Genomic DNA, 27,004 nt, shown 5'->3' with positions numbered 1-27,004 from the left:
TGTCCTTTGTCCTGAGAGATAATTGAATTACTTCTTGGTTTTCTCCAGGACAGAGGATATTGTGTATTCGCCTGCCTGTGATGATTGCATCAACCCAATGTGAGGTAATTCTATCGCGGGCAGAGGGGAGGATTTTGTGTGGGAGTGTCTGAGTGTATTTTACGTGGTTATTGGCTGTTTTTACAAAACCCTGTGGGTGGTAACCTTGTTGGAAGATGTGTATAAAATGCTTGTGTGTTAAAATAAAGAGGCTGCTTTATACCTTCATTAAGTTTTGGCTCATGTTTGGGGCATGCGATAACTACACTCTTGGGGATTGCTATATCACAATACTCCCCTGAGTATAAGCTCTTGTAAGAGCTTGTTCATGGTTCCTGCTCTCTGGATGTAGAAGAGGTTCACCCACTGGAAGCTGAAGCCCGGTCTTGGGTCCAGCATGGGTGGAGGACGGTGAGACCCCAACCAAGCTGCGGCGGTTTGTGGGGTCTGCAGTGCGTACGGTGTCAAGTGGAGTGCTTGGAGTCCTCGGAAAGCACTAGGAGCATCTATCGACGGAGGTACCCGGTCGGGGTGCCAGGATATCCGTTACTCTCCGAGTCCAACTTCTTGGTGAAAGTTCGTAGTAGTCAGTTTATTAATCCAGAACATTATCAAACATCTTTAATAAAAGACAATGATAATAAACACATAAACACATATAATAAAGTGCAATAACATTCCAACCTACATTGTGGAATGATCCTTGAAGCTAACCCAAGCAAGCTGTGTTCTTCACTCCCCACCTCCACTTGTCTTTTCACCTTACCCTTTGCCACACTCACTGACCCAAGGGCACCAAATCCTCCAAAATATATATCCATATAACCCTGTAAGCCTTTTTAGCCCAAACAGGAGCACCCAGCTTTCAGCTTAATGAACCTCATAAGATGCACGCTCCATGTCATGCACCTATTAAACATTGTATTGCCTTCTAGGACTCCCCATTAACCTTCCAGCAACAAACATAGGTGACACCTCACCTATAGATGTCCTGCCACACCCTAAGAGCTGTCTCCAAACCCTCTTAAAGCCCTAAGGCCTACAAATCTGTACCCACATCATTGAGATGCACCTCCAACTCTGTATTGCGCACCACAAAACCGCCTTGACGACGTACAAAACGCCCAACCTCTTTGTTCAGCTTCGCCCGAGCCCTATTAATACGGTCTACTGACCTTGCAAATCGCCGCGACCACATCTGACCAAACGACCAACAAATCAGAAAACTCGCATAACAACCATTTAATGTCGCGTATCACATCTCTTGAACGGCGTACTCCTAAATCATTACCTCCTACATGCAAAACCACAATATCTGGGGGCCTATCCAAAGAAGCATAAGCATGGAATTCAGGTAACACCCGCCCCCACAAGAGACCCTGCAAACCTATCCACCGGACTTGTAACACATCCGGCTGGAAACCTAATTGCCTTCCATTCCTTTGCACGTTGGCTCGCAAAGCTCCCTAGTAAACATAGGAATGTCCAAAAATCCACGCCAGACATAATGATGACCCTGTAAACAAAATTAAACTTGGCCTCCACGTGCAACTATAACAAATAACATACAAGGCAACACCTCTGATCATGAAACCCAGCCCTTACAACATATGAGGACGAATATACGAACAAAATCACGCCAATTCTCACCGGCCAATCCGCTTAATTGCATCCTCACCTAAACCCCATCTAGCCGCCTCGGTTGCCGCACCTATCCGGAAGGAATGAGACGCAAACAATTTGCCGGATAACCCTCTGCTGCTAAACATCTCCTAAAGACAGCAACAAACTGGAAGCGAGACAAAGCCGAACTGTCCTGATGAACCAAAAAAGAAGCTGCCACACCTGGCCGAAGAGTCAAAAATTCTTCCAAACACCGAATTGGGCACAGCACCGACCCAAACATCGGGTGCAACAAAATACATGCCCCTCTACCCACTTGATCAGTTTTTGACCTACGCAACACACATCGCAATCCTTCCTTGTAAAAACGTATATCCTCTCGCAACAAACCACCGCCTCGCGCCCGACTGCTAGCCACCAGCTCAGAGACCCAACAGGCACCAAAGAAAGCCAAAAAAAACGCAGCTCGAAACAAACACACCTCATACCAAGACTTGCCCACTATTCCAACCTGATCCCACAACTTCTGCAACACTGAAAAAGAAACTGGACGACGAGTGTCCTTTCTTACTGCACTGCGACGATACCCCTTCAAAGCCTAGCGCACCCAAAAACTTTTGGACACGTCGGACAAACCACGCAGTCACAACCAAAAAGCCACTGCCACTACCCTTTTAGATGCCACCGAAAAAGACACACCCGAACTAAGACATCCTCACATAATAAACCAGTAACAAGTGAAAATCCTCAACTACCTCACAACCCCCTACCTGATCCACTAAACGTTCCCACTGAGACCACACAGAAGAGTAAGCTGACCACATACTGCTACTCACGAACCGCCGAATCAGATTTGAGGAGACTCCAAGGCCACGCTCCAGAGCCACTGAGGACAAGGAAAACCCTTTGCGTCCGCGCTCAGGACCAATCTGCGAAAACGATCCCACTGGAAATGAGAAAGGGCATCAGCAATTGAATTATCAACACCAGGAACATGCACCGCCACAAAACAAGCATTTAACCTCAAACCTTTAAGAACTAAGTGCCGAAGTAAGCGCAACACCGGGGGTGAATTAGCTGACCGACTTAACTGCTTGCACTACCCTCAAATTATCGCAGTAAAAACATACCCGTTTATTCATTAACAAATCCCCCCACAACTAAGTTGCCTAAACAATAGGGAACAACTCCAACAAAGCTAAGTTTATAAGTAAGCTGGCAACTCTTCACTCCTCCAGCCAGGGACCCGCACTCCATTGCCCTTGACAAAAAGCGCCGTAACCACATGAACCCGACGCATCGGTAAACAATTCTAAATCCACACTAGAAATGAGCGCCTCCATCCACACCGAACGACCGTTAAATTCACTCAGAAAATGCTCCCACACTTCCAAATCCGCCCGCACTTCGGCCGACAGCCGCACAAAATGAAAAGGCACCTTCACCCCCACTGTGGCCATGGCCAAGCGCCTACAAAACACCCTCCCCATTGGCAAAATCCTGCAAGCGAAATTCAGTCTACCCAAAATAGACTGCACACGACGTAGCTGCACTTTTTTCACCTTACGCAGGAAAACCACCTCGCTGCTCAAATCCACTACTTTATCTTCGCATAACTTACATTCCATCGCCACACTATCAATCACTATCCCTAAAAACGTAACCGACTTAGAAGGCCCCTCCGTTTTTTCTGCTAGCGGCACACCAAACCTCGCCGCCACCTGTTCTATCTTTCGCAGCAAAACCGAACATACATGCGACACCGCCAGCCCCAGAGACAAAAAGTTGTCGAGGAGATGCAACACCGAATTCTATCCTGCCTCTTGCTTCACGACGCATTCCAAAAAAGAACTAAATGCTTAAAACAAGGAACACGAGATAGCGCATCCCATCGGTAAACAACAATCAACATAAAACTGCCCATCCCTTTTAAAACCAAGCAAGTGAAAGCTATCCGGATAAATTGGCAGTAAGCGAAACGCTGCCTCAATATCCGTCCAACAGCGCCCCTTGCCCGAAATTACGCACCCACTAAACCGCCTCATCAAACGATGTATATGACATAGAACATAAATCATCGTCAATACCATCATTTACACAGCTCCCAGCCGGATAAGAAAGATTATAAATGAGCTGAAATTTGTTTGGCTCCTTCTTTGGGACCAACTCCAACGGCGAAACCCATAAATCCTGCAAAGGACACTCCGCAAAGGGGCCCGCTATCCTCCATGCCGCTACCTCTTTTGCTCAAACTTATCCAATACCACCTCCGGACGTTGCAACGCAGAAGACAAGTTGCGAGCAGTGACCCCCGAACCCATCAAAGCATACAGGATCTTAACCCGTCCTTAAAACTCAATAACAACAACTTCGCCGCCTCCGCCAAGCTGTTGGCACCGCTACAACCTGAGCATTCATGCTTGAAGCGACAATTGGAAAGGTTCTTGCAGTACCCTTTATTGAATTGCCAGCAGCATTCCTTTCTATTCCCGCTGGTTGAATCCGACATCGAGGAACCCCCGATTGCACCCCGAAAGGGCTGGTTAACCCCTTTTGGAGCCGCCATCAGCTGCATCCAAAGGCTGATATCCTTATGGTCCCACCGGATTTTCTCAAGCGAAACTGCTCGTCATACCTGAGCCATGCAACCCCCCCGTAAATCCGATACGCCTCCCCTATAGCATCCATATAGCAAAAAAGAGCAGAACAATGCTCCGGGGCCTTTTCACCCACCACACTTGCTAAAATAGCATGTGACTGTAGCCAATTCAAAAAAGTTTGCAGAATCAGCCTATACCGCTGCTTCTCCTCTTCCTCTTTTTTTCTCCCATCTGGCTTCACCCTATCCAAATGAAACTTGTCTAACGGAAGCAATGAAAATATCCCTACATACTCGTCCTTTCAAATCTTCTCCCTAACATCGGGCTTCAAGTGTGCCCCCAAGGGCCCCTCAAAACACACATAGACCTCCCCTTTTGCTGCATTCGCCAGCCTAACCTCCTCCCCAAGTTTATTTTTTACTACCCCCACTCACCGCCACTTCTACAACTGATGAACCTGCCGCCACAGCAGGCGTGCTCTCCACGCAAACCGCACTCAACCGGTCCCCCGCCCCAACCGCCGGCGCAGAAGCCCACACTGCAGCTGGAGACGACACCGCACCTGATCTTCAATGCGATAAGTGTCCACATATCCGACAACAATTCCTGTGCTAAACCTTCCGCCCCCATCCTGCCCAGCTGGTCACACGCAACCCCCATCCCATGAGCCTGACTCAATGTCCTCTCACTTGGCTGTCCTTGGGGAATCCTTCCAGCAGCCGCCGACTGCACCGTGACTCTTCTTGGCGTCGACCCAGCCGGTGTTCTAGACGGTGTTCCGTCCCTTCAAGAGCCCTGTCAACGGAGCCACTAAAGTGGCAAAATGAGGAACGATCCTCATATAATAGTCCACCATTCCCAGGAACTTTCCTAGTGGTGACAGGTCGTTGCCAATTCTGAATCGCCTCTATTTTATTCACTTGGGGTTTGATAACCCCACATCCAATGACGTACCCCAGGTACTTAGTCTAACCTTATTGCGCATTTCTTTGGGTTTGCGGTCAGTCCAGCCTTCCTAAGAGAGTCCACTACAGCCTGCACTTTGGGTAGATGACTTTCCCAGTCCGTGCTGTGGATGACGATATCGTCCAGGTAAACCGACGCGTACCGAAGATGTGGACGAAATACAATGTCCATGAGTTGTTGGAATGTGGCGGGGGCACCATGCAGACCAAAGGGTAACACTTTATACTGATACAGCCCCTCAGGGGTGGTGTAACGGTCACGTCCACACACACACAGGGGGAAGGATAGTGACCACTGCGCTCCACCCTCACCCCTGGCCCTGCCTACTTGCCTCACGAGTCCTGATGACAGGGGACAACTGGATGACAGTCCCTTACTTAGAATATGTGCAGGGAAGACAGACAAGACAAAATACGGAACGTGAACGGACCGGATCAGAACCAAGAGAGCTACGCAGTACAAAGGGTTAAGCAAAGAATGGTCAGGAGAAGCCGGGGGTCAAATACCAGGAGAGTAGAGAAGTACCAGAGGAGTCCGCAAAGAGTAGTCAGGTGGGAGCCGAGGTCACAATACCAGGACGGATGCGCAGTACAGGAGGAGCAGGCAAAGGATCGTCAGGGAACAGGATCAGGTGAGTATTTAGTAGTCCAACAAATAGCCAGGAACCTAGAAATTAACAGGCAACCTGTGGCCAGCAGGCTGCCTGTATTTATAGTGAGGAGTGAGGGTCATGTGACGTGGCCAGCGTCACATGACCGACAGACCGATCAGTCAAGCACCGAATGATCAGCTCGGCGCTCAAGGCAGACCTAAGAGCAGGGAGCCTCCCAGGTAGCAAAGCCGCCCTGGGAACGAGGTCAAACACAGATCCTCGCTCCCGAAGCTAAGCAGCAGGTCTGCGGCTGTTGGGAGACAGAGTGCGCCTTTGGCACCCCGTTACAGGTGGCAAAGGCAGTTTTCTTTTTGGCAGCCTCTGTTAAGGGCACCTGCCAGTAGCCCTTCGTGAAGATAAAAACAGAAAAACATCGGGCTTGTTCTAAACTCTCGATTAGCTCATCTACCCAGGGCATGGGATACGCATCGATTTAGTTTGGGTATTAAGACTATCGAACTAGCCCATTCACTTTTGGACGACTCAATGACGTCTAGTTAAAGCATTAGTTGCACTTTCTCCGCGATGGCTTGTCGCCAAGCCTCGGGGACCCGGTATGGTTTTAACCGGACTTTTGCCTGAGGCTCAGTTCCAATTTCCTGCTGGATTATGGAAGTGCGTCCAGGTAGGTCCGAGAACACATCCGTGTTCCAACTAATGAACTCCCTGGCTTCCTAAGTCTGTTTAAAGGAGAGGCTGTCAACAGTTTTTACTGTGACAACTGCTTCTCTTGCATCAGACTGAGGGGCCTGAACCCCTTCTCCTAGAAAACCTGGCCACGGGCTGTCTTCAGTAGAGGACTCCCTATCTTTCCCTGGTTTTAGTAAATTCACATAGTACACATGCTCCGGCTTTCGCCGCCCCGGCTGGTGTGCTTTGTAATTTACCTCTCCGACTTTCTCAAGTACCTCGTAGGGCCCCTGCCACCTAGCTAGGAACTTACTGTCTACGGTTGGTACCAGAACCAAAACCTGATCACCCGGGTTAAAGTTCCGGACCCGAGCCTGCCGATTATAGACCGTACTCTGGGCTCACTGCGCTGCCTCCATATGTTCCCTGACCAGAGGCAACACTGTCTCCATCTGTCCTTGCATCTGGGTGACATACTCAATAACACTTTTGTGCGGTGTGAATTGTTGTTCCCATGCTTATTTGGCTATGTCCAACAGTCCGCGAGGGTGTCTGCCATATAGCAGTTTGAAGGGCGAGAACCCAGTAGAGGCCTGGGGCACCTCTCGCACTGTGAACATGAGATAGGGCAGAAGAAGGTCCCAGTTCCTCCCATACTTGGGCACTACTCCTTTTAACATGTTTTTTTAATGTTTGATTAAATCTCTCTACCAGGCCATCCGTTTGAGGATGATACACGAACATTTGTAGCTGTTTTATGTGGAGCAACTTACAGAGTTCTCTCATGACCTTAGACATAAAATGGGTCACTTGGTCAGTCAGAACCTCTTTAGGTAGTCCCACTCGGGAAAACATCTCCATTAACTCCTTAGCTATGAGTTTGGCTGATGTATGTCGCAGTGGCACCGCCTCCGGGTACCGAGTGGCCTAGTGGAGGACGACCAAGATGTGTTGGTGCCCTCTAGCAGACTACAGTACTGGGCTTATGAAATCCATAGTGATTCGCTCGAACAGGACCTCGATAATCGGGAGAGGCACCAGGGGGCTCCATCCAAAAATGTGGCTGGGGGCTATTTATCTGGCAGGTTGGGCAAGAGTTACAAAACTCTTCTACCTCTCTGAACAAACTGGGCCGGTAAAACCACTGTAGTATCCGGTCCTGCGTTTTCTGCCACCCCAAGTGACCTCCAAGAACATGTTGGTGGGCAAGCTCCAATACGAGCTTGCGATACGCCTTGGGCACCACCAGCTGTTCAACATGCTCACCACGTCATTGGTTTACCCGATACAGCATTTCCTGGGGAATCATCAACTCGGCCCCAGGTTTTTGTGGTTCACCATCAATTATTACCACATTCTCCCAGGCCCGGGAAAAGTTTGGGTCCCGGTGTTGTGCTGTTCCGAAATTTTCATCGGAGACATTGAGGTCTGCTAATTCAGGACCTGGTGGCCAGTTCTCAACGTCTCCTACCAACACACTCAGCGGGGTTGTCTCCCCCTCGTCCACCAAAGTGGCGGTTACCCCTACCGCTGGCCCTTCGGCCTCAGGTTTCCGCCTAAGCCAAGCCACTCGGCTGATTACCCCTGACTCAGGGGCATCAACAACTCTCACAGCCAGCCACAGGGCTGGGAACCCCAGAAAGTCTCTCCCTATTATTAGTTCACAAAGTAAAGTGGTGGCAACGGCCACCTCGTAAGTTCACCTGCCGCCTCCCGTGGATAGAGACACCAGGCTGTGGGATAGTCCTTTAAATGTATGATTTTTCGCCCGGTATACTCGTCGAGACGCACAAGGGTAGCTCTTTCCAGGCACACTAGACTCCCTGAGTTCAACAAAGCCACAGACAGAGTGTCTCCCACTTCTACCTGGCACAGGTGGTTATTGTCTATAGTCTCTGGGATACCTGATGCGCACAGCTTCCTGGCGTACAACGAGTTGCGGTATCCATAGTTAGTCTCCATGGGTTCGCCTCAATGTGGACAGTCAGCCCTTACATGGCCAGGCTTCTGACACCGCCAGCATACTATCGGAGCCGGGTCTATGGGGGATACACGCTGGGTGGGCTTGGTTGGCACAAGTCTCTGGGTCTGGGATGGAGGGTGCTGGGGTTTGGCTGCCCCCCTCCCAAACAAAGCTCCTTTCAAATCCCTGGTAGCCTCAAAGCGTTCCACCAGGTCCACAATCTCAAGGACATTACCAGGAGACACATGGCCTATCCAGTGCTGGAGGGGGTATGGCAAAGCTCTCCAGAACACATCAGCCAACAGACGATCCAGCATAGCAGTGAGACTCAGCATGTCAGGTTGCAGCCATTTTTGCAACAGGTGTAATAGGGTATAATACTGGGGCCTCGCGGGCTCAGCCAGGTTAAACTTCCACTGATGCACCCGCTGGGCCCGGACTTAGACATTTACCACCAGTCTCGACAGGATCTCACCCTTTACTGTCGGGTTATCAACTGTTTGATCATTTGGTAAGTCAAAATACACCTCCTGGGGTCCAGACGCCAGGAACGGAGAAACGACCTCAGCCCATTGCTCCCGGGGTAGCTTCTCTCTCACGGCTACCTTCTCGAGGATTGCCAAATGGGTCTCAACGTCGTCTGCAGGGGTAATCTTGGGGATCGCTGCACGAACAGCTTTCCGGGCATTATGGACGCTCTGGGATGCTACTGCTGCTTGTAAAGCCATCACATGTTGTAACAGCAGCTGGTTTGTATCCTGCTGTTGCTTATTGGCCTCCCGTTGTTGCAGGTTAGCTTCCACGAGCGAGGGCTTTCACAACAGGTTCCATTTTGTCTAGGACATGGGTTGTAATCTCGCTGGTTTGATGTAAGACATACAACTGTGCCTGGAAAGACAAAAATATTTTGGCCTTCACGCCAGCTTCACTGCAATGCACGCATCCTCCACCAATTGTGAGGATTCGCTCTGGTATTTGGGATAAGCAGGTGCAGTACAGAGGCAAATTACCAGTTCGTAATTCAAATGTCCGTGTTTATTCACACATAAGGTCAAACAAAAAACACTCTTTGCAAGGTTAGTGTTTGTTCACACCAAGTAGAAAGTTAGTGCATAACAAAGAAACGTCACCTTGTCGGCGGTTCTGCCTCCAGCAGCCAAATTGCAGGCTTTAGGTCGCCTGCTCTTCCAGTACACAGTTCCCACACCAGCAATTGACAGAGCTCCTCTGTCAGAGAGAGGTAATCGCTCCCAGCTGACACTGCTGGGTGTTTTTTTATAGGCCAGTTAAGACCCGGCCTGGAACGTGGGGAGTAATCACCCACCAATTACTTTGACTGCTCCCAGTAAGAGCCGTCCTGGATCAGCTATACAGCCACACTAAAATAGCAAAGTGGCAATCAGCATTAGCTGCCGCTGGCACCCGGCTCTTACTTCACCGAGGCCAGGAACCTACCTTCCGCCAACGACGGAGCCTTGCGGCTTCCTACAATATATATATATATATATATATATATAGTGACACCAATGCTGGATTGGTAGTGGAAGGGAGGTATATTTCCCCAAGATTCCTCTCCTATGTGAAGTAGCAGGTGAAAGACTCTCACCTGTGAGGTAATTAATGAAGCAGCAGTGAGGGTGGGGATATAACAGAGCCAGGAGGTCAGTCAGTCTCTCTCTGCCTGGGTACACATAAAGTATGTCTGTGTGAGTGAGCAAACCGTGAGTACTAGGTTGCTGAAGCCTTGTTTTGTGAGTTGGCCGGGAGCAGCCCTCCAGCGGATAGATAGGAACCTTTGATGTTTAGTAAGTGCCAGACAGGCAAGATTTTCTTTATTTATATTTAAAGGGGTTCTGCACCTTCATTTAACTGATGATCTATCCTCTGGATAGATCATCAGCTTCTGATCGGCGAAGGGTCCGACACCCGGGACCCCCGCGACCCCCGCCGATCAGCTGTTTGAGAAGGCAGCGGCGCTCCAGCAGCGCCATGGCCTTCTCACTGTTTACCGCCGGGCCGCCCGCCCACTGACATCACGACTTGTATCAACTAGAGTGGGCGCGGCTAAGCTCCATTCAAGTGAACAGAGCTTAGCCGCGCCCACTCTAGTTGATACAAGTCATGACGTCAGTGGACGGGCGGCCCGGCGGTAAACAGTGAGAAGGCCGCGGCGCTGCTGGAGCGCCACTGCCTTCTCAAACAGCTGATCGGCGGGGGTCCCGGGTGTCGGACCCCCGCCGATCAGAAGCTGATGATCTATCCAGAGGATAGATCATCAGTTAAATGAAAGTGCAGAACCCCTTTAAATAACATCACTCCCTGCCCTTCAGCCCCACCAACATACAGTCCTATGTAAATAACACCCCTCCCTTCAACCCTAACATACATTCCCTTGTAATTAACATCACTCCCTCAACTAAGCAGGAAGGTGGTGTGAGAGTAGAGATACAACTCCCAGCATTCCTCTGGCTCTCACACTGTATCCATCCCTTCACTTACCTCTCCTCAGTCACAAAAGCCATCACAGTCAGGGTCTTCTCCACTACTTCTCCACTTCACAGCTTAGCTCCGCCCCATCCCACACTTATCACATGACAGTGACATTATCGAAGGTCCTTCTCCACCACTGAGCTCTGCCTCTAGCACAGATCACCTGAATGTGATGTCATCACGGGTCCTTCAGCTCCTCCAGTGCTTCCCTGGTCAGTAGTCTTCCCTGTTTTTTCGTTAGCAGGCAGTACATTCGGGGCCTGGAACAAAACATCTGGGGCCCAGGCCCCGAATGTATTAACCTATGGCAACCAGTAAGGCATAAAAAAAATGCACAGTAAATAAAAGGTGAGAGCTAAACATATAAGATGGCATAATAGATAGTAGTGATGGACTAAAGTGAGGAATCAGTAAATGTGACTGCATGTCTTGTTAAATATACCAGATCCTGCTAGAGAAAGTGGTGATGGAAACACTGGCGCTTCATTCATGTCACTTGTGCTACCTGATAAATCAGTTGTCTTTGTTATTCCTCTGGACACATCATGTCGTTTATGTCATTTTGTTTTAACCTTACGCCGATTCTTCATTTGATTCTTTCTTTTGATGCCTATTTCCATAAATCCTAAGAATGCAGCACAGAAGAAAACAGATCAGATAGCAGAACACTATTTTTGCAGGTCATGAATTTTTTACAGGCAAGCAAATAACTCAAGGCACAATGCTTAGAGTAGATATGAATTTATCATCTTGAGACATACACCACTTCATCTATTGCTGAAACTGCCACTGCTTGGCATACAATTAGGTTTACTTCATGAGCTGTATTATAGCATTAGATTCTGCATTGGTAAAACTGTACAATATATGAGTGGCATAATTAAAGGGAGGCTGTCAGCAGTTTTAGCCATGCAAAACTTCTGACAACACTAGGTAAGGGCTGGGGAGAGCAGTATAAACATACCTTTTGTGTATCTTTTACAGGAGTAGTCTGAAACAGCTCAATGCAGAGAGAACACTTCACAGTGAAGCCCACCTACAGTGCATTTGTAGCAGCAGAATCTAGCAAAATAAAACTTCATATTCACACCACTTCTGATAATAAAATGTATGTTTGCATTGCTCTCCACAGACCCTACCTAGTGCTTTCAGCAATTTAGCATGGTGAAAGCTGCGACTCACTTTAAGTGGTTAAGGACAGCTTGCTGTCTATTTATGACACAGTGGTCCAGGTACCTAAGCCCCTTCTATACCCTCCTTACAGTGCATTGTTTAACCAACTGCCCATTTGATTGAGCAACTGTGTGGAGTCCCCTGCTATCAGGGACCATGAAGCGAAAGTGAATGATTTTCACTGCTTCTGTCTTTTCTGTTCTAACACATTACTGTGTTGGCCCTGAAGGTCATGTTTCTGGTCATATGATCGACAATTATAAAGTGGTCTTTTTTGACCTTTTGCGGGATAGAGTATAAAAAAAATAAAGTACCGTAAAAGTCCCCCCCCCCCAAAGAAAAAAAATTAATAAAAAATTCCCTGCGCTAATCACTGTTGTACCACTAGCTGTGACTTATCACCGTGTGTTGGACATGTAATGTTTAACTCAAGGAAAAAGTAATAAAATGTAAGGGTGATACTATATTATTACCAGAAAAATAGCATTTTTACCATGTTTTAAACTATTAGCCAAAAATTGTAAAAAAAAAAAAGTATAAATTAGGTGTTTAAAAATCATATGAAAAGAAACCTGTGCTATTCACAAAAAAGTGAGAAAAATGTGTAAAGGCTGTCTGGTCCTGATGTGGAAAAGAACAAAGCTATGCCTTGAAGCCACTTTAATGTGATGATCCACCTTCAAGTTATGGGTATTTCCATCTGGGATGTTTATGGCATATTACGATGATATGCCATAAATGTCAGATAGGAGTGGGTCCCACCTCTGTGCTATTTAATTCGCTTTGGGGTCTCGTTTTGGAGTAGGTCCCAGAAATGGGATCTGCCCCTATCAGACATTTATGGCATATCTTAGTGATATGTCAAAATGTCCCAGATGGAGTAACCCCTTTAATGAACTAGATTATATTTTATTGTTGATTTAGTTCAGCAGAACCACAGAGGCACCATAATGTTAACTCTAAAAAATGCTCACACTATAGCCACGTGAAACTGGTTTGAGGAAATGAATATCCTTCAGCGCCCATCTAGTCTGATTGTTGGCAAGTTCCAGTGGTGCTTGGCTAATACAGGAGAGATGGCAGATGAGGGGCTTTTGATAAGGCCTTCCTCCACCGGCTTGAAGGTTGGTTTTACAAAAAAAAAAGTTTGCTTATATCATAGTAACATAGTTTTCTAAGGCTGAAAAAAGACATACGTCCATCCAGTTCAGCCTGTTATCCTGCAAAGTTGATGGATCAACTCTATGGATCAACAACCTTTCTCCAGAAATCTACTAACGATAACCTGCAATATTATTACACTCCAGAAATACATCCAGGCCCCTCTTGAATTCCTTTATTGTACTCACCATCACCACCTCCTCAGGCAGAGAGTTCCATAGTCTCACTGCTCTTACCGTAAAGAATCCTCTTCTATGTTTGTGTACAAACCTTCTTACCTCCAGACGCAGAGGATGTCCCCTCGTCACAGTCCTGGGAATGAATAGATGATGGGATAGATCTCTGTACTGTCCCCTGATATATTTATACATAGTAATTAGATCTCCTCTCAGTCGTCTTTTTTCTAAAGTGAATAACCCTAATGTTGATAATCTTTCAGGGTACTGTAGTTGCCCCCATTCCAGTTATTACTTTAGTTGCCCTCCTCTGGACCCTCTCCAGCTCTGCTATGTCTGCTTTGTTCACTGGAGCCCAGAACTGTACACAGTACTCCATGTGTGGTCTGACTAATGATTTGTAAAGTGGTAGGACTATGTTCTCATCACGGGCATCTATGCCCCTTTTGATGCAACCCATTATCTTATTGACCTTGGCAGCAGCTGCCTGACACTGGTTTCTACAGCTTAGTTTGCTGTTCACTAAAATTCCTAGGTCCTTTTCCATGTCAGTGTTACCCAGTGTTTTACCATTTAGGCTACTTTCACACTGGCGTTTTGGCTTTCCGTTTGTGAGATCCGTTCAGGGCTCTCACAAGCGGTCCAAAACGGATCAGTTTTGCCCTAATGCATTCTGAATGGAAAATGATCCGCTCAGAATGCATCAGTTTGCCTCCGTTCAGTCACAATTCCACTCCGGAGGCTGACACTAAAACGCTGCCTCCAGCGTTTTGCTGTCCGCCGGATGAAGCGGAGCCAAACGGATTCATTCTGACACACAATGTAAGTCACTGGGGACGGATCCGTTTTCTCTGACACAATCTGGCACAATAGAAAACAGATCCGTTCCTCACTGATTTTCAATGGTGTTCAAGATGGAACCGTCATGGCTATAGAAGACATAATACAACCGGATCCGTTCATGACGGATGCATGCAGTTGTATTATTGTAACTGAAGCATTTTTGCAGAACCATGACGGATCCGCAAAAAACGCTAGTGTGAAAGTAACCTTAGTATGTACTGGTGACTTACATTATTCGTTACCTTGTGCATAACCTTACATTTGTCAATAGTAAACATCATCTGCCACTTCTCTGCCCAAGCCTCCAATACAGTATACTGTCTGCTTTTTTGTTAATTACTGTAGACAGTTTAGGATTGTCAGCAAGATCATTAATAAATATATTGAAGAGAATAGGGCCCAATACTGACCCCTCTGGTACCCCACTAGTGACAGTGACCCAATCTAAGTGTGTAAAATTAATAAGCGCCCTCTTTTTTTCTATCACTGAGCCAGTTACTTACCTAAATACAGACCTTTTTCCCCAGTCCAAGCATTCTCATTTTATTTAATAACCTTTTATGTGCTACTGTATCATATGCTTTGGAGAAATCAGGATATACGACATCCACTGACACAGCTTTGTCTAGTCTAGAACTTACCTCCTCAGAGAAACTGATTAGATGAGTTTGACAGGACCGATCCCTAATGAAGATGTGCTGATATGGCTTTATACATTTATCTTCATTGAGATACTCCAGAATAGCATCTCTTAGAAAACTTTCAAACAGTTTACTCACAACAGATGTTAGACTTACCGGCCTATAGTTTCCTGGCTCCGTTATTTTACCTTGTTTTGAATATTTGCACCACATTTGCTAAGGGCCAATCCTGTGGAACAGACCTATAATGCTCCTTATAGTGCTTCTAGTAGATATGTTCTCTAGTACCCCTAGTAGATATAATGCCCCTGTAGTGACCCACTAAATGTTATGGCCTCTTATAATGCCCCTGTAGATATAATGTCCACTGTAATGCCCCAAGTGGTTATAATACCCTCTCTGGTAACCCCAGTAGGTATAATGCCCCTTCTAGTACACCCTTCTAGTTGCCCCCAGTACTTATAATGCCCCCTGTAAAATATGTAGAATGCCCCCTGTAGTGCCCCAGTAGTTATAATGCTCCTTTTTAGTGCCCCCACTAGGTATAATGTTCTTGTAGTGTCCCCAGTATTATAGCGCACTCCTGTAGTGCCTCCAGTACTTATAGTACCCCCTGTAGTGCCCCTAGTACTTAATGTCCCCCTATTGTTATAAGGCCACCATATTATATTGTTATAATGCCCCCACATAGGTATAAAACCTCCTTTGTTCTCCCAGCACTCATAGTACCCCCTATATTACCCCAGTACTTAGAGCTTTTATGTAGTTATAATGCACCCCCTACATAGTGCTTCCAGTACCATCTTCCCCTAATGTCAGTTAGAAAAAAAGAACACAATACTCACCTTACTCCTCACCTCCATCTGCAATAAAGGCCTCAAGTTTCTTCCGGCCCACGGCCTGAGTTGCCCCAAATGTTTTGCCCTAGAGATGCCCCTATTATGAACTTTTGTAGTCCCCTCCTCCATTACACCTCCAGGTCCACTACTCTTCCCCGGATCAGTGTCTGCACTATGTTTCCCTTCTAAATTGTAATTACCCTCCTCCCAGTCCCTAGCTTAAACACTCCAACCCGACAGCCATCTTCTACCCTAAAACAACTGCACCCTCCCCATTGAGGTGCAGCCCATCCCTACCATGCATCCTGTAGCTGACAGAGGAGTCAGCCCAGTTCTCCAGGAACCCAAACCCCTCCTTCCTACACCAGCTCTTGAGCCTCTTGTTTACCTCCTTTATCTCACTCTGCCTTTCTGGTGTGGCTTGTGGTCCAAGTAGTATTTGAGAAAATACTACCCTTGAGGTCCTTGCCCTGAGCTTGTGACATAAGTCCCTGAAATCATTTTAAGAACCCTCCACCTGCCTCTCACTTTGTCATTGGTGCCAATGGCACCATGACCGCTGGATCTTCACCTGCTCCTTCCAGTAATCCATCACCTCGATCTGCGATATGTCAAACTCGAGCGCCAGTAAAAAAAAAAAAAAAAAACTGTTTGACAATCCCAATCTTTGTGACAGATAACCATATCTGTACCCCTAATGATTGAATCTCCTACTACCAGCACCTGTCTGGCCTTCCCTGTACTTCTAGTCTCCTGGTTTCTGGAGGTGACATTCCCATGACTTGGCGAGGGAGTATCTTGCTGCAGCAGTGGTACCCCTGAATGAACATCCCCCTCATCTGCCAATTTAGCAAACTTCTTGTGGTGTGTCAGCTCAGGGCTAGCCTCCCTGGCATGCTTCTTTCTACCCTACCTTCTGTTACCCAGCTAGCTACCTCACTTTCCTGGTCCCCTATACTACCATCTTCACCCACTGACCCCATCAAACTCCTTTCCATATTGTCAACGCATCTCAGTGCAATTTGTTCAATTAGATCCAGGATCTGGGCTTCCAAATGTGATTCAAGGACTGCATGCATACATAGCACTGGATTGCACTGTCAGTCATGAAGCACATATTTGCTAATGGAAAAACAAAAACAAAAAACAAAAAAAAGGTAAATTATACAATTGTATTATCAGTGGGAGCAAAAAACAATTAAAACATAACTTTTAATATATATTATATAAAAAGAGCCCAATTAGGGCTATTAATGAATATCCCAATGTAGCACTTCTATACCGATACTCAGTGATAAACTCGGCGTCAGGGGCAAATAAGGGCTACATAGTGGGAAATCTGACCCCGTCGGAACCCTAAATAGTGGCTCAGCCCAGAGGCACACCCTGATGGTGGATGGCCTCTTGTCCTCGTACCTAAGCCTAATATGCCCCTAGAAGCCCTAACATAATTGCAAAAAAATAATACCCTAAATCCCAAATATTTTTTTCACAATTTTGTTAGGGCTTCTAGGAGCATAATAAACTTCGGTACGAGGACAGAGGGTATCCACCATCAGGGTGTGCCTCTGGGCTGAGCCACTATCTAGGGTTCCGACAGGGTCAGATTTCCCTATATGTAGCCCTTATTTTCCCCTGATGCCAAGTTTATCACTATCGGTATAGCAGTGCTACGTTGGGATATACATTGTTATTTAATATATATTAAGGTTATGTTTTAATTGTTTTTTGCTTTCTGTGATAATACTTCAATTTTTGCATGACCAACATATGTGATTATCTACACTTAAGTTTTTTTGTAAATTATACAATTGCAATGAAAAAGATAGTGAATAAATGCCGTTCTCTCCTGAAGTCAAGTCACACACTTAAGACAAAACAGACTTGGGATTGAAACACAGGTGCAAGCTGCCACACTTGCTTTGTCAGTTTACTTATAAAGCTGCTTTTCCCAGTCGGCTACAAATCAGTCAGCATTTTTTCCTCTGGATATCAGAGCCAGATTCCCTGACCTGGAGAAAATACGGTGAAATGCCAACTAAATCCCCACTACACTTCTTATTATGAACCCAAAAAATGATGACACCAGGTCTGGCATCCAGATTACAACTTATTCTTGTCTCACGATCCTATGAAAAGTTTGGTGGAAGGCAAAGCTATTTGTTTTCATATCAGCCACAAAAAATTGCTGTACAAATAAAGTGTAACTGGGGATAAATTTGCTGTCATATTAGGATGCTGACTAGCAGGCAACTGATGAGCATGTTGGAGAATTAGCATTCCAACCTTTTGACAGGGTATACTAATAAGTGCACCTCATGTTACCTTTCCACAATATTTTGCACATACTGTACCAGAACAAAACCGTTCCATATGAAAGCTTCCAGTACGGAATTCTACTTTTATTACATGTTTGGATTGCCAGCTAATGTTCCAAATTAATGATTGGGGTCATCATTTCAACTGCAGTTTTAGGGCTATAGTTGAGGGTAGTGGTTTGAAGTTCTACAGGTCATGATTTTCTTGTGTGATTGTTCTTTTGGAGTTTGGCACCTGTTATGGATACCTGCAGGGGTGTATCAAGTATTCATGGGGCCCCATAGCAGAACTTGTATTTGGGCTCTACTCCACCATGACTCCAAATTCAGAGCATGAAAAATGTATTGTGGATTCCCCAACGCCTAAGGATAATGCACACAGTGAGGCCACAGTGATATCACAATAGTGGATTAATGCACATAATGAAATTACAGAACAGTGAAAATATGTACGGTGATGTCACATTACAGGGATAACATACATAGTAGTACCACAGTACATGGATCATGCACATAGCGATATCATGATAGTTTAAGAACTAGCAAGGGCTGGGCCACATTGCAAATTTTTGAATCTTGGATCTTTAATGGGCCCAGGCTCTGATACCATAGTGGGCCTCAAAGTCCAGGATTAAGAAAAAACAAACAATTTGGAGTTGACTTTGTAGACAATGAATTGCCACTAGGCTCTCTTTCTTTTAATCTAAACCTACAGTATTAGACTTATTGATGATATGGGGTTCGACCCAGAAAATAATTTCCACTGGTGGGCCCAAGGAACCCCAGTCCCATACTGCCCACATTTGCCATGCAACCTCCCACCCACTCAGTAGTTATGCCCCCACACAGCAGTTATGCTCCCTTTGTGCCCCTTCACAGTTGTTATGGCACCTTACTTCCCTCACACAGTAGTTATTCTTCCTTTGTACCTCCACAAAGTTGAATGCCCCCTTACTGCCCCCACACAGTAGTTCTTCTCCCTTATTGGTCCCCCACAGTAGATACTGTATGCCCTGTTAGTGCCCCTTTCACAGTAGCTATGCCCCCTTAGCGCCCACTTCACAGTAGTTTTGCCCCCTTAGTGTCCCCACACAGTAGTGCACCCCCTTAGTGCCCCCACAAAGAAGTTCTGCCCTTTAGTGTTTCCTCACAGTAGGTGTCTCCCTTAGTCCCCCCACACAGTAGTGATCCTGTTTAGTATCCCCCGTACATTAGTGAAGCCCCTGTGGTCTTAATAAAATAAAAACAGTAATTCACCTAGCTCCATTCCCATGATGAATGGAGCACATCCTGTTCGCCCTAGCAGGCGTGATGCAGTGACATCATCACATCTGCTGAGCTGAGAGACAGCATGGGCCACTAGTCTGGTAGTTACTCCCAAGGACACCTTTCATGCTGTGTAGCCAGAACATGTAGCTTTCTTATCATTCACATTGTAAGGATCAAATCTGAGATTCTTTGGATAAATACAGTACAGACCAAAAGTCTGTAAAATAAATGATGGTCCAACTAAACGCAAACCGGATGGAATAGCATGCTGCTGCAAGATGCTGTGGTAGCCATGCTGGTTCAGTATGCCTTCAATTTTGAATAAATCCCCAACAGTGTCACCAGCAAAGCACCCCCACTCCATCACACCTCCTTCTCCATGCTTCACGGTGGGAACCAGGCATGTAGAGTCCATCCGTTCACCTTTTCTGCGTCGCACAAAGACACGGTGGTTGGAACCAAAGAACTCAAATTTGGACTCATCAGACCAAAGCACAGATTTCCACTGGTCTAATGTCCATTCCTTGTGTTCTTTAGCCCAAACAAGTCTCTTCTGCTTGTTGCCTGTCCTTAGCAGTGGTTTCCTAGCAGATATTCTACCATGAAGGCCGGATTCACACAGTCTCCTCTTAACAGTTGTTCTAGAGATGTGTCTGCTGCTAGAACTCTGGGTGGCATTGACCTGGTCTCTAATCTGAGCTGCTGTTAACCTGCGATTTCTGAGGCTGGTGACTCGGATGAACTTATCCTCCGCAGCAGAGGTGACTCTTGGTCTTCCTTTCCTGGGGCGGTCCGCATGTGAGCCAGTTTCTTTGTAGCGCTTGATGGTTTTTGTGACTGCACTTGGAAACACTTTCAAAGTTTTCCCAATTTTTTGGACTGACTGACCTTCATTCCTTAAAGTAATGATGGCCACTCGTTTTTCTTTACTTAGCTGCTTTTTTCTTGCCATAATACAAATTCTAACAGTCTATTCAGTAGGACTATCAGCTGTGTATTCACCTGACTTCTCCACAACGCAACTGATGGTCCCAACCCCATTTATAAGGCAAGAAATACCACTTATTAAACCTGACAGGGCACACCTGTGAAGTGAAGACCATTTCAGGTGACTACCTCTTGAAGCTCATCAAGAGAATGCCAAGAGTGTGCAAAGCAGTAATCACAGCAAAAGGTGGCTACTTTGAAGAACCTAGAATATCACATATTTTCAGTTGTTTCACACTTTTTTGTTATGTATATAATTCCACATGTGTTAATTCATAGTTTTGATGCCTTCAGTGTGAATTTGATGCCTTCATAGTCATAAAAATAAAGAAAACTCTTTGAATGAGAAGGTGTGTCCAAACTTTTGGTCTGTACTGTATATCTTAACATGGTTTTGAATGGCGATGGGGAGAATCTGCACATATAGGTCATTTATTTTTATTTATATGTTCCTTTTGATTTTTTATGTACTACTACTATTTATGCTTTATATGGCCCTCAAACTAAAGAGGATGTGTTCTTAAAACAGAAAAATTGTCATATATATATAAAATAAAAATCTAAAGTTAGAATTGTAGCCAAAGTCTTGTAATTAGAACTGTTCTGCTAGTCATATTGGTTTTCACTTTTGAATTAACTTTTTAAAAACCTTCAACAAACTACTTTGTACAGTGTGATCTATCAAACTATAGCTTCTGTCCTTCCAAAAATACCAGAACCCACAACTAACAACACAATTATAAAAGCTGAGACTTTCAATTTACAGTATGTGTGGTGGTATACTGGTATTTTCATTTTTGCATAAAACTTTATAATCACTACATTTCTATTTATTGTTCCTTTTTCCATGTTGGGATGGAGCAGTATGGGTTCTGCCTCCAAATTATGTTTGTATACAAGAGACTTTTACCTAGTATTCTTCTGATCATATGGATTTCTCCTGAGCACTCGGCCGCCTTTCCTGCAGTGGGATGCAGAAAAGTGAGAACATTTGACGGTGACCTTTTGATATGTACCCTTGAAGTTATTTGTTTCTTACAGTTGCAGGTTAAAACAATAAGGTAAATGCACTTTTTTCTTTTATCGCCTCACAGTTCAGTGTAGTCTCAGCGTGGTACAATTGCGCCCTCTAGTGTCCACATCAACCGATGACTGCCAGTTTAGAATTCTTACTGTGGAATTTTTAGAAACTTGTTAGGCTATGTTCAGATGTGTGTTGGAGGCATCCGTTCATTGCCTCCGTTGCATATTCCATAAAAAAGGGAGGACAAAAAAGTCCTGTGAAAGAGCAGCATCTTCAATCAGAGCTGAACAGACTCCAGTAGAGTGAATGTAATCTGGTCAGCGACGTTTGCTTCAATTATGTACCAAATCTGGTACTTCCTATATTTTGATTGCTCATTTGATTGGTTACCGTTCCAATATACTGTACCTTGCCAGTGAGAATTATAGTGTTTCAATAGTGTTAGGGTGTAACAATATAGGGACCCTTGTTCTTCAATAACTTGGCATAGGTCTCTCTACCAACTGTGAACCATTGTCATTAGTTTAGTGGCAATGAGTAAGACAGCAGACAGCTCATTTTAGGCTAACAGTGGGCCCCTGTGCAACTACACAGGTTGCACATATGGTATGTCTGCCCCTGGGTATATGGACACCATAGAGGGCAGATGGCTAGTTCTGTTTTTCTCTTAGCCTACAAAAAGTGATTCCCACTCCAAAAACAATGTGGTTTCCCTTTCACTGGAATTGGCCCAGTATAACTTTGGCTGCCCGCAGCTTTCTTCCATGATCACTTGTTTGCCAGGAGTTTCACAACCAACCGTACAGAGATCAGCTTCCTTTTGAGAAGGGATGTCCTGTTGAGAGTGACCCCTTTTAAATTTAGTTTAAACTGAGTATATTTGCAGTAGTCTTCCATGTAGTTGGATCTCTTGGAGTCTTACATGTAGGGGTGTACCATGTCTTGTTGCTACCTGAAGGGGATAGTGAAGTAGCCCTATCTATTACAGGTAATTAAAAGAGTTTTCCAAGATGACTTATGCTCTGGATGGTTATCAGTATCTGATCGGGGGGGGGGGGGGGGGGGGGGAAGGGGGTCCGACACATGGGACACCCACCGATCAGCTGTTTGTGGAGGCACAGGCGCTTGCAGTAGTGCCATGGTCTTCTCTCAGCTCACCAATCACAGCGCCGTACATTGTGTAGCAGCTGTGCTTGGTGGCTGAGCTGCACCCAGGCCAAGTGACTGATGAATGTGATGTCACTGGCCTAGGGAAAGATGTGGGAAGGTCGCAACGCTACTTGAGTGCTGGGTGTTGGACCACCAACGATCAGATACTGATGATGAGTTTTAAAGATCTTAGAAAAGCCTTTTATTCACATGACATACAATGAATATGCTTTTTTCCTTTTCATAGACCCCACAACCCCTTTAATGAGGTCTCATTGTGTGTGGAGACATTTTATGTTCTTGGAGTAGATGGTCCTCAGAACATCTCATGCTAACATCCCTCTTCCACGTTCTCAGTTAGTAAATGTCAGTCACTTAGATTAATGACAGCATTCTGATGTCATGAGCAGTTAATATCTCTTTCTCCTTTAGGAGCATCCAATTCTTGGGCAGCCGTTTTTTGTACTTCACCCATGCCGAACCAATGACTTCATGTCATTACTTCAAGGGAGCACAAGCAGGTGAGAACATCATTCACATTGTGTAGGAAATATATTAAACCTCATCTGTGCGTATGTTAAAGGGAACCTGTCAGCCCTTTTATGTTGCCCTTGCTGAGGAAAGCAAACGGTAGAAACAGACATGGTACTCTCCATCCACATTAAATGGATTGTCCTGGTGTTTAATATTGATGTCCTATCCTCAAGATAGGTCATCAATATCAGATCAGCATGGGTCTGACTCACTGATCAGTTGTTTAAGGGGGACACGGTGCTCCTGTTTGAGCCGCAGCATCCTTTCAACTTTCCAGGCATACCGCTGTCCATTTGAAGTCAATGTTAGCTGTGCCCAGACCATATAACTGATGAGTGTGACATCACAGGCATAGGAAGAGCGCCAGAGCGTGGCAGTCTCTTTAAACAGCTGATGATCAATATCTGATCGGACCCTCAGCAATTAGATATTGATGACCTATTCTAAGGACAGGCTATTAATATCAAAATCTCGAACAGCTCATTTAATCATTGCAGCCCTCCAGTCGCTGATTGACAGATTTCTCCCTGTTACTGTGCACATAGATAAATATGTTAATCTTTGGGGGTGGAAGCCTTTATCTTATGACTCCGGTGAACTACTTCCATTGTGCTGTGATGATTAATCTGTGAGTTCTCCAAAGGTAAAACATCCCCTCATACAGTAATTGACTCACCACTGAAATCATTGTGTCTGGAACCTACGTTTTGCTTCTCCCAGAGACAGGTGCATATACAGGCTGACAGGTGCTCACAAAGTGGTTTGGATACAGTGATCGGCTGCAGCAGTCACGTGATGTATCACAACACGTTACCGATGCAGTTTGTAAACAAACAGTGGCAAGAGTACCGGACAAGCATGTCAGAGAACGGAGCTGAAGAATTGGGTGAGTGTAGCATTTTTATTTATTTATTTGGCATTATAGGGATTGTCTGATAATTTTAATTATCTCAGACCTCCCCTTTAATACTGTTGCTTATGTTTGGCTTATAATGTAATCTTACTGCTATTGACTGACTTGAATATGAAGTCTGAGGACACAATAAGTCACAGCGTCAGCAGTTTCCTAACGATCGTTACTTTGTTTTCAGAGAAGGGAATTACATCACTACTTGGCTCAGTACAGTAGGACCTGTGGTTGGATTGACTTTACCATTAAGTTATGGAAAAACTGTGTGAAGGTAAATATATTATTTTTTTACATCTATTTTACTAGTTAAAGAGAAATGGTCACCTCCTAGTTTAGTATCTTAAGTTCTTTCTAAGATTGGATTGTTTAATAAAATGTAGTTATTTATACTTCTATATATTTTTTGTACCTTTAACAAGTATGCAAAGGGTAAAGCCTATTTAACCCCTACATTTCTGCTGGAGCTATGTAATTAGCATTTAGCACTGTCAAATCTAGAGTACAGGGATGGCAGTGATACAGAAACTGTGTCTGCTCAATCCAAAGCAATTGTTCACTGTAACAAGGTCATAGGTAGTTTTAGGAGAAGTCGGAGTAAGTAGAAATGGACCAACTCAGACTCGGCTTACTAAAATATATTAATTTATAAACTTTCATATAAATTTAGAAAAGTTTATAAATGCTAATCATGAATATATATTTCTGCTCTACCAGGCCCTTATTTATAAAAGAAAGAGTGATAAACAGGGTCTAGTGGTGATAATCAGTTCTCACCTCTCCTGTGTTCTCCCCTGTCCTTATACTATAAACAGTGATAAGCAGGGTGTTCTAGTGGTGATAGGAAATCAATACTCACCTCTCCTGTGTTCTCTCCTGTTCCCTATACTATAAACAGTGATAAGCAGGATGTTCTAGTGGTGATAATAAATTTTCACCTTTCCTGTGTTCCCCCCTGTCCTTATACTATAAACTCTGATAAGCAGCAGGGTGTTCTAGTGGTGGCAGAGAATCAGTTCTCACCTCTTGTGTTTCCTCCTATCCTTATACTATAATCAGTGATAAGCAGGATGTTCTAATGGTAATAGATAATCAGTTATCACCTCTACTGTGTTTTCTCCAATCCTTATACTATAAACAGTGATAAGCAGCAGAGTATTCTAGTGGTAATAGATAATCAGTTCTCGTCTCTCCTGTGTGCGCTCATATCTTTTACTATAAACAGTGATAATCAGGGTGTTTTAGTGGTGACAGATAATCAGTTCTGACCTCTCCTGTGTCCTCTCATATCTTTTACTATAAACAGTGATAAGCAGGGTGTTCTAGTGGTGATAGATAATCAGTTCTCACTTCTCCATAGCCATAGCAAGAGAAGTTGGCCGTTCCAAGTCTGTGATTTTTAGAATATTGCATCTTTACAATGTCACAAACTCATTCAAGTCCCCCAAGAAGGATTGTCACCCACGAAAGAAAATGCAAGAAAGGACAGGATAATGCAGAGAATCTTAATAGGCAATCGGTTCAACACTGCAGCTGGAATTGTTCACCAGTTCAGCACTGAACAGGGTAAGGATCTGTCTCATCATACAGTTTCTCGACGTTCAAGAGCATTTTGACTGAAAGCCCACTCTGCAGTAAACAAACCTCTCATTAGCAGAATGACTCAAAAGGTTAGACTAACTTTTGCTGAAGAGCATGTTGTATGGACAGAGGAGCAGTGCTCCAAGCACCTTCATCGACAACATGTGGTTCCTTCTCTGCATTCATCACTCAGCCATCAACTTTCATGTAGGACAATGCCCCTTGTCACACAGCAAAATGGGTAAAACAGTTCCTTGAAACTGAAAACATTGAAATAATAAAATGGCTGGCCCAGAGTCCTGATCTAAACACAATAGAAAACCTCTCAAAAATCCTTAGCAACAAAGCTATGGTTAAGAAACCAACTACAGTCACCGAACTGTGGAAGAGTCTGGCTGAAAAGTGGACCAAAATCACACCACAGCAGTGTGAGAGACTAGCGATGTCCTGTTGCCACAGATGTGATAAAGACATTCAGAAGATTTAGGCTACTTTCACACTCGCGTTTTGGCTTTCCGTTTGTGAGATCCGTCATGGGCTCTCACAAGCGGTCCAAAACAGATCAGTTTTGTCCTAATGCATTCTGAATGGAAAAGGATCCGCTCAGAATGCATCAGTTTGCCTCTGTTCAGTCACCATTCCGCTCTGGAGGCGGACACCAAAACTCTGCCTGCAGCATTTTACTGTCCGCTTGATGAAACTGAGCCAAACGGATCCGTCCTGGCACACAATGTAAGTCAATGAGGACGGATCCGTTTTCTCTGACACAATCTGGCACAATAGAAAATGGATCCGTCTCCCATTGACTTTCAATAGAGTTCATGACGAATCCGTCTGGGCTATGTTACAGATAATACAAACAGATCCGTTCATGACAGATGCATGCGGTTGTTTTATTGTAACGGATCCATTTTTGCAGATCCATGATGGATCCGCCCAAAACACGTGGAAGTGTGAAAGTAGCCTAAGTTGTAATCTTTCTCTGTGCTATGGTCATTGATGTTCTCTAATTTTGATGATTGTGTTTTCTGCAAAAATAAAGTTTTTTTTAATGAAGTGCCTTGGTTATTTTCTGTTCTAGTAGTATGGTATTGCAACAAAGAAAATTCCTTCAACTGTTGAGCTATGAAGATGACATTATTTATGAAAAATTTTGGATCTCTAGTGTATATATATATTTTCTCACTTTCTTAATATGTTTAAGTGTATAACTGTTTTCCAATGCGTACTTAGTCACAGAAATAAAGAAAATGCCAGGAATATCTGCAATTGTATTCCAATAAATATGTTTTAAGTGCTATATAAGTAACCTGATTACTTACATGATAGTAAGAAAAAGCCAAATGTTACCAAATTGGTAACAATAAAAACTACAGACTGCAGTGCAAAAAATGAGCCCTCACACAGCTCAGAAAAAAAAGTTTTTTCAGTTTTTATTT

The 27,004-nt window shown here is 44.8% G+C and overlaps 1 protein-coding gene across 4 annotated transcripts in view; it reads left to right on the top strand.

Moving 5' to 3' along the window:
- The window catches only part of ATG10 (autophagy related 10), a 171,421-nt gene that overhangs the window by 123,768 nt on the left and 20,649 nt on the right, over positions 1 to 27,004 (top strand). For 3 of the 4 annotated variants that reach the window (XM_044291590.1, XM_044291566.1, XM_044291583.1), the window contains 2 exons: positions 22,976 to 23,064; positions 24,169 to 24,258. In XM_044291590.1, the coding sequence (XP_044147525.1) occupies positions 22,976 to 23,064; positions 24,169 to 24,256 (177 nt within the window). In that variant the 3' untranslated portion in view covers positions 24,257 to 24,258. Of the gene's footprint in view, positions 1 to 22,975; positions 23,065 to 24,168; positions 24,259 to 25,344; positions 26,130 to 27,004 lie in introns of those variants that run through there. The other variant, XM_044291575.1, reaches the window with a different exon arrangement.

Source organism: Bufo gargarizans, chromosome 1 (assembly GCF_014858855.1).
Source record: "Bufo gargarizans isolate SCDJY-AF-19 chromosome 1, ASM1485885v1, whole genome shotgun sequence".
NCBI lineage: Eukaryota > Metazoa > Chordata > Amphibia > Anura > Bufonidae > Bufo > Bufo gargarizans.
The sequence above is the reverse complement of the archived record's forward strand: the minus strand, read 5'-3'. Positions and strand labels throughout refer to the sequence as shown.